The sequence below is a fragment of the Typopeltis vanoorti genome, chromosome 17, assembly GCF_054136105.1.
Source record: "Typopeltis vanoorti isolate ZY-2024b chromosome 17, IOZ_Tvanoo_1.0, whole genome shotgun sequence".
NCBI lineage: Eukaryota > Metazoa > Arthropoda > Arachnida > Uropygi > Thelyphonidae > Typopeltis > Typopeltis vanoorti.
This window is the reverse complement of record NC_143565.1, coordinates 106359512-106384230: the sequence shown is the minus strand read 5'-3', so window position 1 is coordinate 106384230 and position 24719 is coordinate 106359512. Positions and strand designations below refer to the sequence as shown.

The following is a 24719-nucleotide window of genomic DNA, read 5'->3' as shown; positions in this document are numbered from 1 at the left end:
GAATAATTGAAGATGATTAAGTTGTCATCACCCCATTATGGATCCCATGGAGATCAGTCTTTAGGCCCTAACTATGGAAGATCTTCAGAAGGTTTCGGATTGGTGGGAGAAAGTCGTTATGTGAGAATGAAGAAGCTTATCAATTTCCAAAAAGGTACATCGAAATGAAAAGACTATGGGCTCCATCCTTTAAGACAGAGCCATAATTGAGGATGGGTGCGTCATAATTTATTATTGTAATCCGTTATAATATGCGATATAATTTATTATTATTATTATTATTATTATTATTATTATTATTATTATTATTATTATTACGACACAGACATCTCCATGGAGTCAGTAAACTCATTGCTGGAGACTCAAAATAAACTCTCCACACAACATCTATCATACCTCTTCTTGAACATTGAGAGACGAAGCACTCACAACTGAGTCAGGAATCACATTCCATTCATTCACCACTCTCCAAGTGAAAAATCTAGTCCTCACACCCTTGTTAAACACACTCTTACTTAATTTCCAGGGATCACCACTTCCACTTTCCATCTTCCACTACTATCCCACTGCTGAAAATTTTCCCCTGCATCAATCTTATAAAAACCTTCTTAAATTAAATGTTTCTATGATATCCCCTCTTCTCCACCTATCAACCAACTTCTGTAATCCGTAAATTCTCAATCTATCAATTTAGGGAGCATTCTTCACACCACTGACCAACTTGGTCACTTGCCTGAATCGTTTCTGCCACTTCCTCATCTGCAAAGAATCCAGGAGACTAGATCTGAGCACAGTCATCCAGATGTGGGCATATCAATGCCTTAAAAAGATTAATAATAACTTCTTTATCACAACGCCTCCGTAGCGCAATTGGAAGAACGATGGTACATTGCGCCCTTCGATTGGAATAGGCCTAAGTTCGATTCTCGTCGCGACGGGAGGAATCTTTATCTGGTAGATTTCAATCGAAGGTGAGTTAGCCGATCTCATACGGAGGTAGCAGGGCTTTTTCTCCCGGAAACTCGGGTTTTTCATCCCGCATACATACAAATCGGCCCTTCAGAACACACGCAATTTACAGACAAAAATTACTGTTGTGGTGGTGTTGAAGGTGGGCGGTAGATGGCGTTGATGGAGATGATTCGTAGTAGAGGTTAGGTGTAGAGATAGTTGTTGGTGTCCTCCCGCGATGAGTCTTCGGACTCCTTGGAGGTATTAGGAATAATAATAATAATAATAATAATAATAATAACATTTTAGTGTGTTCTTCAATAACCAAGTAATCCTATGAGCTATCTTAGACACCTTAGCAATATGCCTCCGAACTTCAACCCTGTATCCACCAACACCCCCATATCCTTAGTCTCATCAATCTCTGGAGTAGAGTTCCATCAATGTAGTACACAGCTTGCAATCTTTTAATCCCAAAGTGGATCACTTTACACTTCCACATTGAACTGACATCCATTATCTTTTGTCCATATTGCCAGCTTATTTAAATCACCCCGCGAGCTCTCTACATCAGTTTGATTTATTATTGCACCACGCAACTTTCCATCATCGGATAACAACTAAACAACTTGTTTCAAGTCATTTCCTATATAATTTATGTACAAATTAAACAATAATAGTCCAAGCACAGAGTCTTGTGGCACATCACTGGTTACCTACTTCATCCTGGACTCTCCTCTTCCATACAATACTTTTTTTGGTATCTGTTCATGAGCCATTCTCTTATTCACATCACCAGTTTAATATCCATCCCCATTTGTTCTAATTTGCTTAACAGTATTCCATGGTATCCTTAGCAGAATGCAGCAAATTTATTGTAATGAATATTTTTCAAATAATATTATAAATAATGGAAATAATATAATATAATCTGATTGTATCAATCAGAATATACGTGGTGTTAGTGTTTCATTTTGATAGTGATGGCACATCGGTAGTTGCATGAAAAGGGGCAACTGTCTTTTTTTGCGTGCAGGTGTGGTTGTTGTTGCGGCGGTGTGTAGAGCTGTCCTCTTGCTAGTAAAGTAACAAAATTAGTTTTAAGTATGTTTGATAATACGGTTTTAGAACGCGAAGAAATTACGCCTGTAAATGGGAAGAGTTACTTAAGAAAATCATCACCGCTTGGTAAAAATAGTTTCACTGTGGTACAGAGAAATGGATTGATCCGTCATTCCGCTGATGATTACTTGAACACTGATAGTAAGGTAAGAAGGTTATTAATGAATGAATTATGGACATTACGTAGTATTGTATATCGAAAATGTAGAGATAATGATATGCTGTATAATATCTCACTTCCGCTAATAAATAAGTGGTCTTCAAATGTAAATCTTTGCAAATAGAAGCAGTACCTGAAGTATGTATATATTACTAATTATATATTATTTACATCAAGCTTCTTCATCATCAGATTCCGATCAGGTTAATTTATATTTTCATATTTATTGTAGATATCTTGATGCACAGTCTTATGGGAATCTTATAAATGACAGTAAATTAGTAAATCATTAATAACGCTGTATTGTTTGTGGCAGTAAACAAATAAACGTGCTACACAGTTCTATTCAACATATTACTGAATAGAATCGATCACATCATCCCTCAATTGGAGCTTCCAGCTGCAGTGAATTATACTGACTGATGATACTGGTTGCTTCTCAAAAGGCAAAAGTCATTTTATCACACCCAAAAAGTGGAACACCCAAAAAGTGGAATTACTAACCACAACTTCAAGTGGAACACTTGAAGATGTGGTTAGTAATCCATGCTGAGGAATCCAAGACAATTTTGGGTTCATATAATTCCAACTTGAGTTTATAAATGTTGTTATATTGCTTTTTAGATTTAGAAAATGTTTTTAGATTGCAGTTGAATTTCATTGCCTAGAAGGAAAATAGTTCAATTTTTGGTCTCTTCTGTTTACAGAAAAATGTACACATACTGGAAGATATTTGCACAAACAATCATGCTATCATCCAGCTCAACAAAATGGTAATCCTAAAAACATTAATTCACAGAGCCAGAGCTATCTGTTTGATGATAATGCTCTTGCCCCTTATTGCTAATAGCTATAATCCCCAAAAAATAGAAATCAGAGGCATAGTGAGGCTATGGCTGATGTGGTCCCGGCCATAGGCGCTAATTTTACATAGGCACAAAAATTGAGATTTTTAAAGTTTTTTTTTTTTTTAGAACGGCACACTTTTCTTTCCTGGCCATAGGTGCCAAAATTCCTCACGATGTCTCTGATAGAAATATTAAATGTTTCTCTCAAATCCTCTTCATCACCTAATAATGAGACCACAGCAAAACTGTTACTAACCCATACATTTAGGGCACATCAGAAAAGATATCCAGATACCCTTTCCAATGTGTCAATCTGTTCCTCACCACATTTAAACCATATATCAAATTGACAACCCTCATCTCTTCACCTAAGGACAAACTCTCTCCTTTACACAACCAGGAGTGTATGAAGTGCTCTGCACTTGTGACCTAGCTTCCTTTGGTCAGACAGGAATAATTATTGTTGTCTGTCTTAGAAAAAAAAAAAAAAAAAGTCAAGACTAGCAGACCATTCCTTAGCTCAGCATTTCCCAGATTTTTCCTATGACAGAACACTTCACAAATCCTGAAATTTTCATGGAACACCTTGGTTATTTTTTAATGTATTAATAATTAATTATGGCATAATCATAAAGAGTATTAGTACGCTTATGTATACGGTGTGACATTTGACAAATATAAAATTACATTTAAGTCATTTATCAATCACTGGACTAATGAAATCTTGTAGATATTGTAGTTTCCTCTGGCCAACATCATTAAATTAATTTGTGCTGATTTTCATTGACATATCCCATTCTGATTACCAAAAATTTATATTATTATAAATACTTATGAGAGAATGCAGACTTTTTCTCCTGTGTGCTGGTAGTTTTCCCCTCCTTTTGTACATCCTGGAGATCGCTTTGTAGGCTGGAGGTGGATGAATCACTAGCTGTTGTGTCACAAACACCTTCAATAAGACATTTCTTAACACATTGTCTCTTATTCATATTAAAATTTAAATCTATAGGCATATTGCTTTTAAAAAATCACAACACTATGGTTTTGAAACAAGCACTTCCGCCCTACAATACGCACTTGCGAAGAAAGTATTCAACATAACTAGATTTGAGAACTGGATACAGGCTACCTTGATCTTAAATTTCAGTGGAAAAATTTTCTTTATCCCTCCTTGCTGATTGGTCACTAACATTTGCAACACAGATATTATTTCGTTCAGTTTTGAGAACAGAGGATACGCTGCCCATTGTTGTAATCGGCTTGCAAGCAATTTTTATGACCAGTCATAAACAGCTGTATTCCCTTTCCGGAATTACTTCCATGTTTAAAAATACACGGCATGGTCACTGACATCAGGGAACATTTATTCACTTTCCGTGGAACACAATTTGGGAAGCCCTGCCTTACATACCCCTTTAAACAGGATCAAATGGAATAAAAACAAAACTGTTAAACAAATGTTAAGTCAGAGAGACCGTTTTTGGAATCATCAGCAGTTTTAAAACATTCCCCAAACCTCAATAAGTATGACTGTATCAGTTTACCATTTTGAGATCAAATTAATACTTGTTAACTCTCTCTCTCTTTATCCAACAATAGATTGTGCCCATTAGGACTTTAGACCCTATTGTTATCCATTACAATTTTTAAACTGGATCCAAGTTTAATATATTGCTGCTGTTTGTGTACTGTGACAAACTTTGAAGATGACGAGTTTAACAACAGCAAAATATCAGCAAATAAGTCATCATCATCATCATCAACATCCTGCCATGTACCCTCAAGGGGTGTACAGGATATGATAGTACTACATGAAAAAAAATTACATCATTACTAACTTCCTATCTACAATTTTCCTCCAAATCAGTCTGTTACTTGTCAAGACTCCAACATTATCAGATCTTATATTTCTATCATCTAAGGAACTTTGTACCATATCAATCCACCTATATCTTGGTCTTCCTCTGGGTCGTTTTGCTGTCAACTTGACACAGAACACTTGTTTTGCTAATCTTTCTTCGCCCATTCTGTTTAAGTGACCATACTACCACCTGAGATTAGCTCTGCTAATGCATTCCTGGATGTTGACAATGTCAAGTTCTTTCCTAATATCCTCGTTTTTAATATGATATTGCCATTGGTGCCATCTGTTCATGCCTATAATCTTTCTCAGGACTCTCATATCTGCAGTCTCTAGTCTTTGGTCAAGTGTTTTACTTCTGACCCAACTCTCAGATCCATAAATTAAAACTGGTGTGAACACTGTCTTATATACAGCTAATTTAGTGTTCCGACTAATTTCTCTCTTATTCCATATGAATTTATTCAATTGACTTCCTACCATACCAGCTTTGCTGATTCTGTTGTCTATTTCTATATTTAATTTACCATCTTCAGTAAAAATCGTGCCCAAGTAGCTGAAATGTTTCACTTGTTCCACAGGTTCTCCATTCACAACACAGTTGACATTTTCAATGATTCTGCCTATTTTCATTGTCTTTGTCTTTTTATTGCTGACCTTCATACCATATCTATTACAACAGCTATTCAATTTAGTCAGAGAATCTTGCAGACTTGTAGCGGATTTATTTAGAAGTATAACATCATCTGCATAAAGCAAAGAGCTGACATTAATATCTCCAATTTTGATATTATGTTTAATACCACTTTCCTTCATAATGTGATCCATATAGATAATGAATAACAAAGGGGATAATGTACATCCTTGTCTCACACCAGATTTAACATTAAACCATTTTCCTGTACTTCCTTCAATTCTAACTGCTGACTTACAACTCAAATAAAGACTAAGTATTGTTTGATATAATGCCCCACTGACACCATATAATTGTAGCATATTGAATAGCTTTTCTCTTGGCACGTTGTCATATGCCTTTTCCAAATCGACAAAACTTAAATACAGATCTCTGTTATATTCCCATGCTTTCTCAACTATTTGTTGTAAAGTGAAGATCTGATCCTGACAGCCTCTATTTGGCCTGAATACAGCTTGTTCTTCACCAAGCTTTCCTGCCACAATTCTTCTCAACCGTTTCTCAAGATACTTGTATAGATCTTGCCAGGAACACTCAATAGGGAAATACCTCTGTAATTCTCACATTCAGTTTTATTTCCCTTTTTATATATGGGTACTATGAGAGCTCTACTCCAATCATCAGGAATTCGTCCTTCTGTCCAGGCTTTCTGAACTATGCAGTTCAACCACTGTAAGACTCTCATACCACCATACTTCAGCATTTCTGGTCGAATATCATCTACTCCTACTGCCTTTCCACATTTCAAGCCTTTGATGGCTTTTTCTACTTCAAGTATGGATATATATTCCTGACTGTATGCCTGTTGAGTGTTTTTTACCACTGTGCTGTCATCACTGCTTGTTTCATTTAGTAGTTTTTCAAAGTAATTACTCCATACTTGAAGGATATCTTTTTCTTCCGTTTTCATGTCACCTTTATCATCTCTAACTCCTTTTACAGCACTCTTCACTCCATTCCTAAGCTTCTTCAACAACCTCCAGAATATTTTGCCACCTTCTTGATATTTATTTTCTATATTGCCAAAGTCTACCCATGACTTTTGTTTAGCTAGTTTTACACAGTGTTTAGCATTCTTGCATTTGTCTCTGTATTCTCTAAGAGCACAAGCTGACTTATTTGCCAGTAACTTTTGATATGCTTTCTTCTTTTCCTTCACTGCCTGTTTAACTTCCTGTGTCCATCAGAGAGTTCTGATTTTTTTATCCTTGCAGACAACCTCACCACATGCCTCTCTGGCAGAATCAATCAATGTTTTCTTCAGAGTTTGCCACTGAATCTCCAAGGTTTGATTCTTGTTCTCAAACTCTTTCATTTTGAAAGCGAGAAAGGTGGAGATTTTTCTAAACCGTTTTAGAAAAATCTCCACCTTTCTCGCTTCTTCAAAGGACAAGCTTCCACATCTTAATCATCCAGGTGTCTACCAGATTCCGTGCTCTTGTGGATTATGTTATTTCGGACAAACGGGAAGATCTGCCTCCATTCGGCTAGAAGAACACCAATCTTATATTGAATACTTTAAACCTGAAAAGTCTGGACTTGCAGAACATGCCATCTTCACTAGACACAGAGTTCATTGGAGAAAGACAAGAGTTCTTCACAAAAGTCAGTTTCTCATGGAACGCCTTTATAAAGAAGCATGTGAAACTCTACTTCATTCTCCTAACTTAAACAGATCCGACGGCTTACGTCTATCCCCTTTATGGGAGATAGTACTTTACAAATCAGGTAATCTTTCCTAACTTTTTATTGTATTAAATTTTTTTTTTTTTTTTTTTAAGGAAAGTTATTGACCTTTTTAGTTATCTTACACCAGCTACTTAGGTGGCGCTTTTTGGAATTGTCAGTTAGTGTTTAATTTTTGTGCCTAATTGTACTGAAGATGCCTGTGACACACAGGCGAAAATTATACTATTAAATAATATTTCTATGTGAGTTTTTCCGTTATTTATTATGTATAGTTAAGGGACAACATGGTTTAGTGAAGGGTTGCCTCAGTAAAGTGATAACTGAGTTGGATAAGGGAAATTACTACTCAGTGATATTGCTAGACTCTTCAAAGCTATTTGGCAAGGTTGCACATAGAACTGTTGCATAAATTGGAGCAAATAGGAATGGATATGAATCTGGTGATTTGGATTAAAGGATGGCTGATGGACAGATATGAAAGAGTGGTTTATGGAGGAGTTGAGTTCAGGAGAAGGGAGGTGACTGGTGGTGTACCACTGAGCTCAGTATTTGGTCCTTAGTTGTTTAATTGGTATGTCAGTGATATAGAGAATGATTTGGTGTGAAATACTCAGTTGTTTGCTGATGATGTAATATAGGAAGAGTAATGGTAAATGAAGATATAGAGATCTGCAGGATGATTTGAATAGACTAGTAGTATGGGCAAAGGGTAAATAGCTTCCAGTTTAATGAGGCCAAGTGTAAGGTGATGCCCTTTGAGAAGAAGAGACCACAAGCTATATACCATACTAATGGAACTGAACTGCAGAAAACAGATTAGGTCAGGAACTTGGGTGATTGTGGACAATAAGTTTAGAGGACATGTTGCAAAGGTATCCAAAACAGCACATCAGAGTATGTGGTTGCTGAAGATTGTACTAACAAGCAGGGACAGAGAGAAAGGCTTCAGTAAGACCACATCTGGAGTACTGTGCACAAATCTTGACTTCCGGATTCCGTGGGAATGAAGTGGTGACGGAGAGGATCCAGAGGCAAGTGACAAAGATTGTGCCAGGTCTATGGAATGCTCCTTGTGAGAATAAACTGACAGTCTGTAGACTTCAAAAATTAGCTGATAAGTGAAAAAGAGGAGACATGATAGAAACATTTAAGTTATTAAAGGGAGTATTAAACTGGTGACTCCTTGTCCTCTCCCTTCTTTCCATGTGCTGGAAAGAAGGGAGGGAATAAGGACTCGCCACTGGTAGTTGTGTAAGAGTGTGGTTATTAAGGATGTTAGGAGTTGATTTTTTCCTTAGAGGTGTGAATGGGTGGAATGGGCTGCCAGAGGTGGTTATGAGTTCTTCATCAGTGAATAAGTTTAAGGAGAGGTATGGTATTGTGTGAATAATGGATCACCCACAGTGAGTCTTCTGACTCCATGGAGATACCTGTGTAATAATAATAAAATAAAGAAAACAAAAAAATTTAGTCTATCCATCATACTAAAACTATCACATATATCTAAGGGGAAGAAGAAATAGTAAAGAAAAAAAGTAGAGATTTCATGCCAGGCAGGGGAAATTAAATTCTGCTTAAAAATTTTCCGAAATGTCTATAGCAGGAGTCCTTTTGGAGCTAAAATAATTCTGGTAGTTCTTAGAAGAGCCACAACCTTTGTCTGATGCGATGGTATGGGAGTGAGTGAGTGTGCACATGGCAAGGTTGTAACGAGCTTGTAAGAACTGCGTTGACTAATTATACACCTAATTTTAAGGAGCTTACTAAGAAAATGGATACAAGGAAGACCTCTACTAGTAAATAAGTGACTGAAATTATTCTGTTTCGACTTTAAAATTATTCCATTGAATTAAACTTTTTTATTACAGTAATTTTTATTACCCCTGTTTTTTTTTTTTTTTCTCTCTCTCTTTTTATTTGGCTTCTCTTTTTATTATTATTATTATTCAGGCCTCCAAGGAGTCAAAAGACTCATCGAGGGAGGTCTTCTCTTTATGTTTATTTTTTACTGGTAGATTGTGAAGAGCCGCGTGACGGGTGGACTCGAGCTGCATGCTGCTCGTGAGCCACTTTGTGCCCACCCCGGTCTATAGCATATGGATATTTGAATGACCTGTGAGTTGTAATTCAGTGATGGCATCTGCTTTGACACCCACATTTTAAAAAGAGATGCACTATTTTAAACCAAAATGGATGTTGCTTTATGACAGCATTTTTATATTATGATAATTCTTCAGTGAATGTTCTTATTTCATTGAGGCTTGAAAATAATAATATTGATAATGTAAATATACCTTTACTGCTTACAGTAAATTTTCTTCCAGTGCCATGTGAATGACTTCAAATAATAATGATAAACTGACTGCCATAGTTCAAACTGTAATATGCCTTCTACTCTTTATTGCAGACCTGCTCAAAAGAAAAATTGGTTAGCCTGTTCTTTTTTGAAATCTGTTTTATACTGTGCAGAGTACAAAATTGATACTTATATTTGTTCATCTTGTTTTGTAAAAGAAGAGCACTTTTTACTGCCACTGTTTTATTTAACTCAGCTTTGAAAAGGCATATAAAATTTCTCACATCTATAATTGGGTGACTGCATCAGACGTCATGTTTTGTAGGATTTGGTTAACAGCATACCATACTTAAAATTTGCGGTTCTGTTTGCTAACTTACTTTCTATTTATCATTTGTAGGATCAGCAAAATGGGCCTTCACAGCCTCTCACACAATGTCAAGAAGAATTTGAAGATGCACCTTTATTGATGGCTCTTGTTACCTATTTTACTTATGCTGTATTAATTGCCATTGGTCACTTACGAGATTTACTTCGTAAACTTGGGCTGGAGGAAAATCCTACTGCTGTAGAAAAAAATAGAGAAGTGAGTATATTAAATATTAAATTAAACTGATTAAATTTCCAATTAGCTCTTGCTAATAGTCTTTTTAGATGGTTGTTTGCTTAAGTAGTTTTTGAAGCCTACATCTATGAAACAGAGTTGCTGATTTGCTAGAAGGGGATAACAGGATTAAAACAAAAAAAAAACATGTTTTATTATTTTATATTTCACTAGTAATTTTAACTATCATCTTCAGAGCAGGATCTATGTAAACTGTTAAAATGCAATACAAATTAGTTTGAGTATGCATACAATGGTGCTATCTCTATGAGAGTACAATGAATAGGGTTAAAAAAAAATGCATGTCCCTGTTGTGGAACATCTCCCCCACATTCCATAAATGGACATCAAATCATGTTTATTTAGGTTTGGATGATATAGGAAAGCCTCACATTTATGCAGACATAAATGTAATGGTCGTGTGATTCTATAGTCAAGACATGCTGCAAATCTCGATTTTTCCATGTTTATGCAGTCCATGTGATCTTCCCTTCTAATTTCTGCAAAATGGCCACTTTGTCTATAATAATTTAAATTATATGAACAATTGAAAGACCATGCATGAATCTTATTTCTACAAACTGAAAGAAAGAAACCAATTTTTTTAAATAGGTAGGATAATTAAAATTTTAAAAAATGGACATCTTCCTTTATAGTATGTACTTGAAATTTTAAAACAAAAGTTTCCTCTTGATGTTATGTGCTCTTTGATTTCACAAATGATACCAGTCCTGTTTCACTGAGTTTATCAAATTTTTATATCATACATTTTGAAGGACAACTTCTCTAGCATTATCCTCCTTTCTCCCCAAAGTACATGACCTTGAAAAGGCTTTTCATTCCGAGTTCAAGAATGTTTTGCACACATGTTGTGCCTACAAAATTCTATTATGTAACTGTCAAAGCTATGTAATAGATTTCATAAAAATGGGTGGTGATCACATATGATACATGGATATATATACAAGTAACTCATTTTACCTTGTGTATCCATGAATCATGTAATCATGAAGATCTGGAGTTCATATTTACCATTGAAAATAGATTCCTAGTATAAAAATATGACTATATGCAAAAACTTATCTACACTATCTACCAATAATTCTCCAGACACCCCTCTTATTTGAAGTTATAGAACATTCCAGGTTTATTAATAACATAAAAAACCAATGTACAGATAGTCGGAAGCAGTATTTCATCGTATCAGTTGAATACAGGTGGTGTTGAAAACACGATGTGAACTCGGTTACTTTGAGATAGGCGTCATCATGGGCTGTCACATTGGTGGATGTCCATATGTGCCATTGCCATTCAGCTGGAGTATCCAAAATCAACGGTTGGTGATGTGATCAACAAATGGAGATGTTCTGGCATCACTAGTGCAGGAAAACACCCAGATCTGCTGCCGAAAATGACTGACAGGGACAGGAGGGTGTAAAAACAGGTGGCACACAAAAACCGGCTATAATCAGTACAGACCATCCATGACTATTTCCAAAGCACCAGTAACACCATGGTGAGCACCAACACTGTACAAAAAGAACTCCAATTACCAGGTTTCCATGGAAGAGCAGCGGCACACAAGCCAAACATCACAACAAGACAGCTTGTCTGGCCTGGTGCAAAGAGAGTGTGAACTGGACAATTGATCAGTGGAAAAATGTACTCTGGAGCAATGAATCAAGGTTCATCTGTTTCCAGTCTGATGGTAGGGTGTGGATGTGGAGGCAGCCTGGTGAACGCATGTTACCACTGTTGTACCCACATTAAAGTTTGGTGGTGGAGTAATTGCGTTTGATGCATTCAGCTGGTTTGGAGTGGGACCAATGGTCATTGTCCATGGTTCCATGAAAGCAGGTTACTACCTTGATATTCTGGATAATCAGGTGCTACCTATACTGTGGAGTTTTTATGGAACAAGACCCATGTTATTATCAAGATGACAATGCTGCATGCCACAAAGCTGCAGCTGTTATGGAATGGTACGAAGAGATGGGTGTTAAATGACTGCCCTGACCTGTGCAGAGTCCTGACCTAAACCCCATTGAACACCTGTGGGATGAATTGGACTGGCGATTGAGGTCCAGAGTAGCGAGTACTCAATCTGTCACTGAACTCCGTGCTGCTTTGATGGAGGAATGGAGACAAATTCCACCTGATATTTGCTGCACATTGGTGGAAAGCCTCCCTCAAAGGGTGCAGGAAGTGATCAAAGCCAAAGGTGGACATACCTGATATTGGGGTTCACCTGTTGGTATCAATTGTAAATTGCTAAAGTGTCTGGACAATTATTGAGATAGTGCACATATTGCATTGTTTGTTTCTTGTGTGTATATTGCAAGAAAAAAAAAAAAAGTCTAGTAATCACACAGAGCGTCTCACTTCATTAAAAATTCAGGGTGTCACTGACTTTCTTTCTTGCATTTGAGTACTTCTTTGCTCTGTAAAGTTTTTATACTTTTAATGCTAGTTTTTTATATTTTTTTATTATACATCCCCTCCTCCTCCATTAATTTTTATTATGTCTTAAGAAATTTCAATGCACCAAAATATACAATGGAACAAGATTAAGCAACTATATTAAAAATACCAAGAAATTATATTCTTATTTAATCCTTTATCCGAATGTAGCTTATACTAGGATCAAGGATTAAACAAGAATATAATTTCTTGGCAGTTTGACTGGCGCAGCATTCTAAACAGTGTTGCATGTACGCATGCCCACTAATGTACAATTCTATTTCAAAAGATTAGGATTCCCTTTTCACCTAACATTTCACTCTGCTGTGAATAAAGCAAAGAGGAGCAAACATTCATTTACCTTAAAAAAAAAAATCTGTTTATAGTGATACTATTGCAACATTAAGGCAGTCATTATTATGAACTTTGTTATATATGTTTCTGACTTAGTTTTTGTGTACATGATTCTCAGTAATTACAAAATTCAATAATAATTTTTTTGTTTCGTATGCTGTTTGTTTCTGATGAGTGTGATCATAATCCTTTATCGGCAACAAGTCTGAAAATAATAGTCTCCAAAAAAGTTTCTTACTACATATGCAGCATTCGAAAACATTTTTTGCTTTAAAATTAGAAAATTAGCAGAATAAAGCTAGTAAATAATTTTTATTTTTATTTTCTGAAAGATTGGGGGGGGGGGGACAAACAATCTGTTTTTAGAATTTTAAGAAGCAAAAATTCCACTGATATTTGATTGGGGGGGAAATTCATTTTTCAAAAACCATCATACTTGAAAAAAGTTCTTTATTAAGTTCTGAACAGTGTAGATTTAGACACCAACTGTTTGTTGCCATATAACCATATGGCAACAAGCTATATGCCTGGGAAAGGAGTGTCCTGGGTTTGATTCTCATCGGCAGCGTGAGGAGCTTAAGGATCTTTCTCAGACATAGCCAAGTTAGCCAGTCTTGGGCATGGACAGCAAGGTTTTTCTCCCTAGTTTATCTGGGGGTTTTCTGCCCGCAAGCAGGCAATAGCCCCATAAACGCATGCGAAATACAGCCAGGTATACTTAAGACCCAGCCATTAGGTCTGATTCGTCTGCTGTGCCGGTCCCAAGCCCGAATAAAATTAGGGGGGTATTGAGATGATGCTGTACTTTCCTGTAAAAGGGGAATCATGGCAATTATATCATCATAAGAATAAATGAATAAATAAATCATCATCCTTTTCAAGAATTTAGGCCTAGAGTGGCCTGTTTTGGCCTTAGAAGAAGAAAACCAGGACGTTCTCTTTAGAGAACGTCCTGGTTTTCTTCTTTCTAATTATTTGTAATTTAAAATTTGATTGGTAATCTTTCTGTTTTCATTCTTTCAACTTGTTTCATCCATCTATGTTTATATTTTTTTATTTTTTCTATTGCTGATTCCTAGTTTAATTCTTTCATAATTTCATGTATTACAACTGTAAAATAACATGTATATATGTACATTCAATGGACAAAACATTAGAGATAGGGATGGTGGGAAGTTGACACTGGCATTCCCTGTGCAGAGTGAAATGTACCCAAACTGAATGCAGATGGCAAATAGGCTGACATCGGGGCTTCCCTGCAGGTGGCACAAATCACATCTAGTTTCAATGTTGGAGATCCAAGCAGCATCAGTGACAAGTGGTATGGTGTTCCCTGCATACCATGGGTTACAGGATCTGACTCCCTAATTGTGTACCACTATTGACAGCTTGTCATCAGGCATTGCACCTCGTCTGGTGGTGTTGTGACCATCAAAACTGGACCTATGCAGAGTGGATTAGAGTCGTGTTCTGATGAATCCCGTTATCAGTTGTACTGAGCTTGACAGCATGAGGCCATTGCCAGGTCAGCTCTGTGATGGTTTGGGAGCCTTCAATTTGAAACATTAGGTCCATTAGTGTGTCTGGAGAATCGACGTCTGTGCCTTAGAGGTCAGTCCATATATCCAGAATCAACGTCTAAGGCATAGTAGTGGACTATACTGCATGGCTGGAATTACATCTGGCAACCCTCCAGCATGTGGTGAAGTCAATTCCTCAGAGTACAGCCTGTTATTCACACTATTATTAAACACTGCTGTTCTTAAGTAGTAGAGGAGACATTGATATGTGTAGCAGAGTCAGATAGAATGCCCTCCCACATTGAGTCCCTGGACTCATAGGTGTCACATAATAATAATATCAAGCTGCTGTAGTGACCATCTCAAGCAAAATGTGTTTTATTTTTGTATTGATTTTTTTTGTGATGCCAGAATACATATGCTTTCCTACAGAGATATAGTATGTTGTTGGAGATATAGTTACAGAGGTGGCTGCATTACGTTCCACCCTGTGGTGCATTTGTCAACAGGAGTAACTGTATCTTACCATTTGATGTGGGTACTTTTATTAACAGATTTTCTCCCACAAGTCATCTTTGATGTTTCTGCAAGGTTGTATCAAATCTAAGATTCTCCATTGCATGTGTTTTACAGATGAATCGCAATTCATCTATGATGGCATAGTTAACTTTCATGGTGTATTACTAGGCAGGTCAATCTGCTTGAAATCAGGAAATCCCGGCACCTGCAAAGATTCCAAGTGAAAAATCACCTCATTGGTCTGTTCTTGTCATTAACATGCAATGGCCAGCAGTACCAGCACTTCTTGTAGGCAGAACTACCAATGTTATTGGAGTACATACCATTAGCAACATGCCAGCACGTGTAGTTCATGCATGATGGAGCACCATTGCATTTTCATTGAACTGTTGAGGAATGTCTTGATTGTGCCTATTCCAGCCATTGAATATACAGGTGAGCAAGTTAAATGGTAACTACAGTATCCTGATGAGAATCCAATGGATTTCTTTGTATAGGGATGGCTGAAAGTTGATGTTTATGCTATGCCAATGCCTACTGAACAAGTTTTTTGTCAAAGGATCGTAGATAGTTGTACAACAATGCAGAATATTTTGGAACTTTTTTGAATGTCAATCACTCAGATGACACTGCAGGTGTGTATTACTGCTCATGGAGCTCATTTCAGACATTTGCTGCGGTGAGCCATAGGTAGTTGCTCTCAGTGTCGCGACGTGTGTAGGAGGTGCCCTTGTGCAAAACATTTTTCAGCGCCCCATAAAATAAGTTTCCATGAAAAATTTTTGCGAAAAATTTTATTTTGTTAAAAGTACAAAACGGTTTATACGCATATATAAAAATAAATTTAATTTAACAGTAGTAGAACATTGTATTCACTGAAATTCATTAATAAGGAATTTTTAACAATAAACATTTTCAAAAATGTTTATTCCTTAATATATAAATACAACAGAATATATATATATATATATATATATAAAACACATAAAACTATGTATGTTAACCGAGTCAATAATCATTCTGTCATATATATATATATATATATATATATATATATATATATATATAAAAACACACACACCCAGAAATTACTGGGGGTGCTTAATGGTCAGAGCTGTATAACTGAGAGGAGACCTCCACATAGCCTTTAAAGGAATGCGGAGAACCAATCAGGGCTTCTGACCTAATGTCCAATCCTCACCTTCTCGTGGTGCACCATATGAACGAACGAGGATGGGCTGGCAATTTGGGATTTATCTGACCAAATTATATTCTTATTGGTTAAACCAAAATAAAAAATGATGGTACAACATGACAAAATTTCATGCTGGCTGGGGCATCGCCCGGTTAAACCAGGCCCCCCGTTGCTTCCACCAGGGCGAACAGTGAAAAGTCAGCTACTGAAACAAATCTGAAAGCACACTCCAACTCAACATCACCAGAGTTAAAGATCAGTATACTATCAACATAAGAAGCCTGAATGGCAAAGAAATGGAGCTAGCTGAGGAATTAGATAAGTACCAGATCGACATAATAGGGGTGACTGAAACAAAAAAAGACAAAAACTGGTGAGATCTTTCTGAGCAATAAATACAAAATGTTATATCCAGGAAATGACAATCAAGGAAAAGAAGGAGTAGCCATAGTATTCAACACAAAATACAAGGCTAATCTTGAATGGCAGGCAGTCTCAAGTAGAGTGATGTGGGCAAATATGAGAATGGGGAACTGAACAATGAGACTTATTTGTGCCTGTGGTCGCACAGAAGGTTCTACTAAGGTAGAAGTGGAGGAATTTTTTGATGCTTTAGAAAAAGCAACTGACAAAATGAAAAAGGAAAAGTTGATCCTTGTTGGGGATCTGAATAGCAGAGTAGAAAATGATTGTCACACATATAAAAATATTTTGGGAAAATTTGGAGAAAAGAGCAAAGCTAATAATAATGGCAAATACCTGTTGGATTTCTGCTCTCAGGACATGGACTGGTTATTACTAACACCATGTTCCAACATAAAAATGTGCACAAATTCACATGGACAGAAGAGGTAAGGAATAAGAAAAGTCTCATTGACTATGTTATTGTTGATAGTGATGTTTTCTCCCTGGTGCAGGACACCAGAGTGTACAGAGGATTTGAAATTGGAAGTGATCACTGTTTAGACTTGAGCAGGATAAAATTGAATTTCATATTGAAAAGAATAACATGTAAGAAAGTTTTAAAGCGAATAAAAGTTGAGCAGCTCTCAGATGACGAACTGTAGACTAACATATACAAAGATTATTGAAGAAAAAATGAAAGAGTTTGAGAACAGGAACCAAACCTTGGAGATTCAGTGGCAAGTCTTGAAGAAAACCCTAATTGATTCAGCCGGAGAGGTATGTGGTGAAGTTGTCTGCAAGGATAGAAAAATCAGGACTCCATAGTGGACCCAGGAAGTTAAAGAGGCAGAAGGAAAAGAAGAAATCATATCAAAAGTTGCTGGCAAATAAGTCAGCTTTTGCTCTTAGAGAATACAGAGAGAAATGTAAGAAAGCAAAACACTGTGTAAAACTAGCTAAACAAAAGTCATAGGAGAACTTTGGCAAGAACATAGAAAATAAATATCAAGAAGGTGGTAAGATATTCTGGAGGTTGTTGAAGAAGCTTAGAAATTGAGGAAAGAGTACTGTAAAAGGAGTTAGAGATGATAAAGATGACATGAAAACAGGTGAAAAAGATATCCTTGAAGTATGGAGTAATTACTTCGAAAAATTGCTAGATGAAACTAGCAGTAATAGCACAGTGGTAAAAAACACTCAACAGGCATTCAGTCAGGAATACATATCCGTACTTGAAGTAGAAGAAGCCATCAAAGGCTTGAAATGTGGAAAGGCAGCAGGAGTAGATGATATTCGACCAGAAATGCTGAAGTATAGTGGTATAAAAGTCTTGCAGTGGCTGCACTGCATTGTTCAGAAAGCCTGGACAGAGGGACGAATTCCCGATGATTGGAGTAGAGCTCTAATAGTGCCCATATATAAAAAGGGAAATAAAACTGAATGTGAGAATTACAGAGGTATTTCCCTACTGAGTGTATCTGGCAATATCTATGCAAGTATACCTGAGAAACAGTTGAGAAGAATTGTGGAAGAAAAGCTTGGTGAAGAACAAGCTGGATTCAGGCGAAATAGAGGCTGTCAGGATCAAATCTTCACTTTACGACAAATAGTCAAGAAATCATGAAAATATAACAAAGATCTGTATTTAAGTTTTGTCGATCTGGAAAAGGCATATGACAAGGTGGCAAGAGAGAACCTATTCAATACGCTATAGTTATATGGTGTCAATGGGACATTATATCAAGCAATACTTAGTCTTTATTTGAGTTGTAAGTCAGCAGTTAGAATTGAAGGAGGTATAGGAAGATGGTTTAATGCTGAATCTGGTGCGAGACAAGTATGCACATTATCCGCTCTGTTATTCATTATCTATATGGATCACATTATGAAGGAAAGTGGTATTAAACATATCAGAATTGGAGATGTTAATGTCATCTTTCTTTATGCGGACGATGTTATACTTCTAAATAAATCCACTACAAGTTTGCAAGATTCCCTGACTAAATTGAATAACTGTTGTAATAGATATGGTATGAAGGTCAACATTAAAAAGACAAAGACAATGAAAATAGGTAGAATTGTTGAAAATGTCAACTGTGTTGTGAATGGAGAACCTGTGGAACATGTGAAACATTTCAGCTACTTGGGCACGATTTTTACTGAAGATGGTAAATTAAATATAGAAATAGACAACAGAATCAGCAAAGCTGGTATGGTAGGAAGTCAATTGAATAAATTCATATGGAATAAGAGAGAAATTAGTCGGAAAACTAAATTAGCTGTATATAAGACAGTGTTCACACCAGTTTTAATTTATGGATCTGAGAGTTGGGTCAGAAGTAAAACACTTGACCAAAGACTAGAGACCGCAGATATGAGAGTCCTGAGAAAGATTAGAGGCGTGAACGGATGGCAACAATGGCAATATAATATTAAAAACTAGGATATTAGGTAAGAACTTGACATTATTTGCATCCAGGAATGCATTAGCAGAGCTAATCTCAGGTGATATGGTCACTTAAACAGAATAGGTGAGGAAAGATTAACAAAACAAGTGTTCTCTGCCAAGTTGGCAGCAAAACGGCCCAGAGGAAGACCAAGATATAGGTGGGTTGATACGGTACAATGTGTCTTAGATGATAGAAATATAAGATCTGATAATGATAATATTGGAGTCTTGACAAGCAATAGACTGATTTGGAAGAAAATTGTAGATAGGAAGTTAGTAATGATGTAAATTTTTCATGTAGTACTATCATATCCTGTACACCCCTTGATGATACATGTCAGGAATTTGATGATGAAGATGACAAAAATTACTTTTATTTTAATATAAAAAGAAATATTACATAACAAAGATAATTTGGAGATATGCTTTTAACTATATAATTAGTATAAATGTAGATTTATTTTACATATTTATCCATCTTGCTTTAGCCGCCACAAAATTTTTAATAATATCTTTAATGTCTAACGAATCCATAATATTATTTTCAATTGATATAATTGATAAACCCGTTAGGTGCTCTCCAGACATTGTTGACTGCAAATAATTTTTTATTAGTTTCAGTTTTGAAAAACTTTTTCCCCCCTGATGCTACGGATATTGGTAATGTTAAATAAATACGCATCACAATCGCAGTATTCGGAAACGTGTCAGTTAATTTATTTTCGTCTTTTTTAATAAAACATTGGAAAGTTTTTAATTCCTCAAATAAAGTCATACCATCAATATCGCGATTGTCGGAATCTTGATTGTCACTCAGTTTTAAGTGCAAATCTTTACAATGTTTCATTAAATCTTTATCACTTTATCACTCCAATCTTTTAATTTGCTAATGTCTCTTATAACTTTAAAGTCCTCACTATGTTGTTTTAAGAGTATTTATCTTTCCATGACTGAAGTTATTGTCATGTCTAAAATCGCAAAGAAAAAATTTATTTTAAAATTTTGTTTAGGATCATGCATTGTCTCATTTGATGCTTCGTAACCAAACATTTTTGTTTTTGTTCTTTTGCGATTGTAAAAATAGGATCAATATTAAGATTGCTTGCTGCTACTTTTGCAGTTCTAATAATAGCAGGTTGGAATAACCTGGGCCATCTTACGTCGTTTAAGGAATATTAATCTGTTAATGCATTTGGCCTTCTTTACCAATACTTTACCGTATCTAGCAGATTGTTTGGAAATAGACTCTCCGTGAAGTTCTAGCAATGAAACTTTACTTCATTCTCCTAACTTAAACAGATCCAACGGCATACGTCTATCCCCATTATTGGAGATAGTACTTTGCAAATCAGCTAATCTTTCCTAACTTTTTATTGTATTAATTTTTTTTTTAGGAAATTTATTGACCATTTTAGTTATCTTACACCAGCTACTTAGGTGGGGCTTTTTGGAATTGTCAGTTATTGTTTAATTTGAGCTTAATATGTACTGAAGATGCCTGTGTGTCACAGGCATCTTCAGTACATATATCACATCTTCATTTGGACGTTTCTGATATCATGATCAGTTTAGATGTTGTTTCTTTATTTACAAATGTGCCTCTTTCTGAAAGCATTGAATTATTACAACAGGAATTTCCTTCAGACATTGTAAACGTATTTGATTTTGTAATACATTCTGGTTATTTTTCCATTAAAAATAAGTTGTATCAACAAATTGAAGGAACAGCAATGGGCAATCCTCTTTCTCCTGCTATCTCAAATTTCTTTATGGAACATTTTGAGCAATGTATCCTTGACAACATTTCTCCCAGACCTACTCATTGGTTCAGATATGTCGATGACATTTTTGCTGTATGGAATGGCTCTTCAGATGAACTTCAACAATTTCTCACTAAGTTAAACGCACTTCATCCTAGGATCAAGTTTACCCTAGAAGTAGAATCAAATAAGCAGTTAGCCTTTTTAGATCTTCTAATTCTTCGCCAACCAGATGGTAACCTACATTTCTCAGTTTATAGAAAGAAGAATCATACAGGCCGTTATATCCATGCGGAATCTCATCACCATCCCAGTCAAAAGGCAGGAACTATTAAAACACTGGTTCATCGGGCCCACTCCTTTTGTTCTTCAGACTATTTTTTAGAGAAAGAACTACAACATATAACTTCTTCCTTTCTATCTAATGGTTATAAGAATTGCTTCATTAAAAGAGCTTTGAGTAGTTTTAATATGTCTTCCTCTTCAAACACAGAAGAAATAACGCGCATTCCTATCCCTTATGTACAAGGCATCAGTGAATGTATAGCAAAAGTTTTAAACCCACTGAATATTTTTGTTGCCTTTCGACTGTTTAGAAAAATTTCCACCTTTCTCACTTCTCCTAATGACAAGCTTCCACATCTTAACCATCCAGTTGTCTACCAGATTCCGTGCTCTTGTGGATTATCTTATTTCGGACAAACGGGAAGAACTGCCTCTATTCGCCTAGAAGAACACCAATCTTATATTGAATACTTTAAACCTGAAAAGTCTGGACTTGCAGAACATGCCATGTTCACTAGACATAGAGTTCATTGGAGAAAAACAAGAGTTCTTCACAAAAGTCAGTTCCTCATGGAACGCCTTTATAAAGAAACATGTGAAACTCTACTTCATTCTCCTAACTTAAACAGATCCGACGGCTTATGTCTATCCCCTTTATGGGAGATAGTACTTTACAAATCAGCTAATCTTTCCTAACTTTTTATTGTATTGATTTTTTTTTTTTTTTTCTTTTAGGAAATTTATCGACCTTTTTAGTTATCTTACACCAGCTACTTAGGTGGCGCTTTTTGGAATTGTCAGTTATTGTTTAATTTGAGCTTAATATGTACTGAAGATGCCTGTGACATACAGGCAAAAATTATAGTATTAAATAATCTTTGTACATGAGTTTTTTCCGTTATTAATTTTGTATTTGTGATGTATTAAGTTAAAAATGTTGTTAGATTATTAAGAATTCATAATAATTTGACTGATTTAAAATTTCATTTTTATTGCATTAACTATAATTTGTAATTGTGTAATTTATATAGTACGATATAATTCAAGAATAAGAAAATTTAATATTTTTTTTATTATTTCCCGTGGTGAAATGGCGCCCCTATCTTCAAGCGAAATGGCGCACAGTCTGCACAACCGCACGGCTTAGTCCTGTTTGCTCTCCTTGATTATTTTCTGTGTACTATCTGGAATAAAAACCTGCTACCTTGCCAGAGTGTTTGATGTGCAGTTTCATGTGTGCTTTACCTGCCACTGAATTAGAAACCTTTATGCAGATGTACATAAAGATCACTTAAACTTATTTTGCATATACAGTGTGTATGCAAAATATTGGTCACGTGCATCACCATGTGCTATAGGCAACTATATAAGTTTGCTGCTGCTGTTCAGTAATTGTCAATAGTGTTGATCACAATGAACAAAGGATCTTTTGGAGTTCAATAAGGGCTTATTGTGGGTGCCCATCTGACTGGAACCAAGAATTTGTAAACACAGAGCTGACTGGTTTCTCAAAAGATGAGTTAACCCTGGTGTTTAATCAGTGTAAAAATAATTTTATTTCTTGTCTAAGAGATGTAACGGTGATCCTAAGACAGTCTGTCAGGAAAGAAATCACCATCATTCAAGAAGGCTTGTATGAACAAACAGAACTTCCTGTGTGCAGTAATTGACCGAAACATTTAATGAACGTTGTTCCCGCCCATATCTCACCGAACTGTATGCAGGGAATTGAAGAGGATTAGAATTGATAGTCGCATGCCTATACAGAAACCACTGATTTCTGTGAAGAACTGGCAAGTTTGTGTAAGTGGTGACTGGACACTTGAAGACTGAAAAAAAAGTGATGTAGTCCAGTGAGTCACAGTACACCTTGTTCTGTACCAACAGTAAGCAAAGAGTTTAGCAGGATCTCTGTGAAGCAATGAACCAGCTTTCTATGTAAACACAACTCAGTTTCTGGAGGTGGTGTCATGATGTTGGTCTGTGGGTCCATTGATATTGCTGGAAAGGCAGATGTCCTCCAATGAATATCTTAACATTGTTTGCCTATTAAGTCCTGCAATGTTGATTTTTATCCAGCATGTAATGGTTGTTCCATGTACGACGTTTCTACTTTCCATTGTGCAAGAATTGTTCAGCAGTAGTTCACCAAGGATGACAGCAACTTCCACCATCTTCTATGGTCACCACCACAAAGTCCGGATCTGAACTCTATCGAGAATGTATGGGACATGTTAGAAAAACAGATCCAGGAGCAAAGGCCTCTTCTATCAAATCTGAACCAGTTAAAGGACTGTCTGGTGAACGTCTGGTATGTGTAGACATAGATGCAATTGAACACCTTGTGGAATCTGTCACACCACACGTGCTGTAATTCATGCTAAAGGAGATCCAACATGGTATTAAATAAAAATTTCTAATTCAGTGGCTGGTATATGTATATCTGTAGAAAAGTATTTCCAGCCTTATATGGTTTGTCATCAGAATTCTCTGTTGATCAAATGTCCAGAATTTGGTCAAACATTTTAAGTGTGTGTGTGTTTTGTGGATCTCACCCATGAAAGGTTGTAAACTTGTAATGTATTAATATTATCTAATATATTCTATATATTAATAATATATGATATTATATATTAGCATTAGATATAACTAATGGGCTAAAGGTTAGATAATCCAGAAACCTTGCTGTAGAGACAAAAAATGGAGCTTGTTTTTCAGCTTTTCAGGCATCTAGTATACTTCATCTTCCACCTAAAGACATTCAGAAATAACTGTGCCCATGTTGGGCATTACATATTCAAATTCCATAGCCTATTCGTTGGAGAATGGATGCTCTTCACTTGGATAACCAGGCTAACATATCTGAATACAAAATAGCTGTGGGCTTTTTCAATTGAAGCCAATCTCATACAGAGGTAGCAGTTTTTTATTCTCCCAGAAACTTTGGTTTATCATTTTTGCGTATATACAAATCGGCCTTCAGAACACATACAATTTACAGACAAAAAAAATACTGTTGTTGGTCATGATGGGCAGTAGATAATGTTCATGGGAGTAGTGCTGTGGTAGAAGAATTAAAATTAAGTAGTAATGGAGAGGGTGAGATGTATTTAGCAAAGTAGAGTGCCCTCCTACGATGAGTCCTTGGACTCCCTGGAGGTGCCATGTAATAATAATTAAAATAACTCAGAGGTGTACATATACTCTTGCATTATCCCTGAATTGCAATAATAGCCCTCGGAATAACTTTAATATGCAGGAAAAGTGGATTCAGTTTCAAAATATACATGTATCTTCAAATTAAAAGTACCTCTGAATTAGAATTAAAAGTACCTCTGAATTAGAATTAAAAGTACATCTTCTGAAGTAGTTCAGTAAAAAAAAAAAAAAAAAAAAAAAAACATGATGGATTTGCGTATCTTAAGTTCATAGAAAAATGGTGAAGAGCTACAAAAATAAGTATTCTTAAATGCCCTAACTACCCTATATGCCAGTTTTGTAAACATTAATATCCTGTTGACAGAGCATAGTATTTCAGTAAGGG

At 36.0% G+C, this 24719-nt stretch overlaps 1 protein-coding gene across 1 annotated transcript in view; it reads left to right on the top strand.

The window, feature by feature from the left end:
- The first annotated feature begins 2016 nt into the window (after positions 1–2016).
- lace (serine palmitoyltransferase long chain base subunit) overlaps positions 2017–24719 on the top strand; it is a 155337-nt gene continuing 132634 nt past the window's right edge. The window contains exons 1-2 of the mRNA XM_090407054.1: positions 2017–2219; positions 10025–10210. Of these exons, the coding sequence (XP_090263180.1) occupies positions 2058–2219; positions 10025–10210 (348 nt within the window). The 5' untranslated portion in view covers positions 2017–2057. The remainder of the gene's footprint in view (positions 2220–10024; positions 10211–24719) is intronic.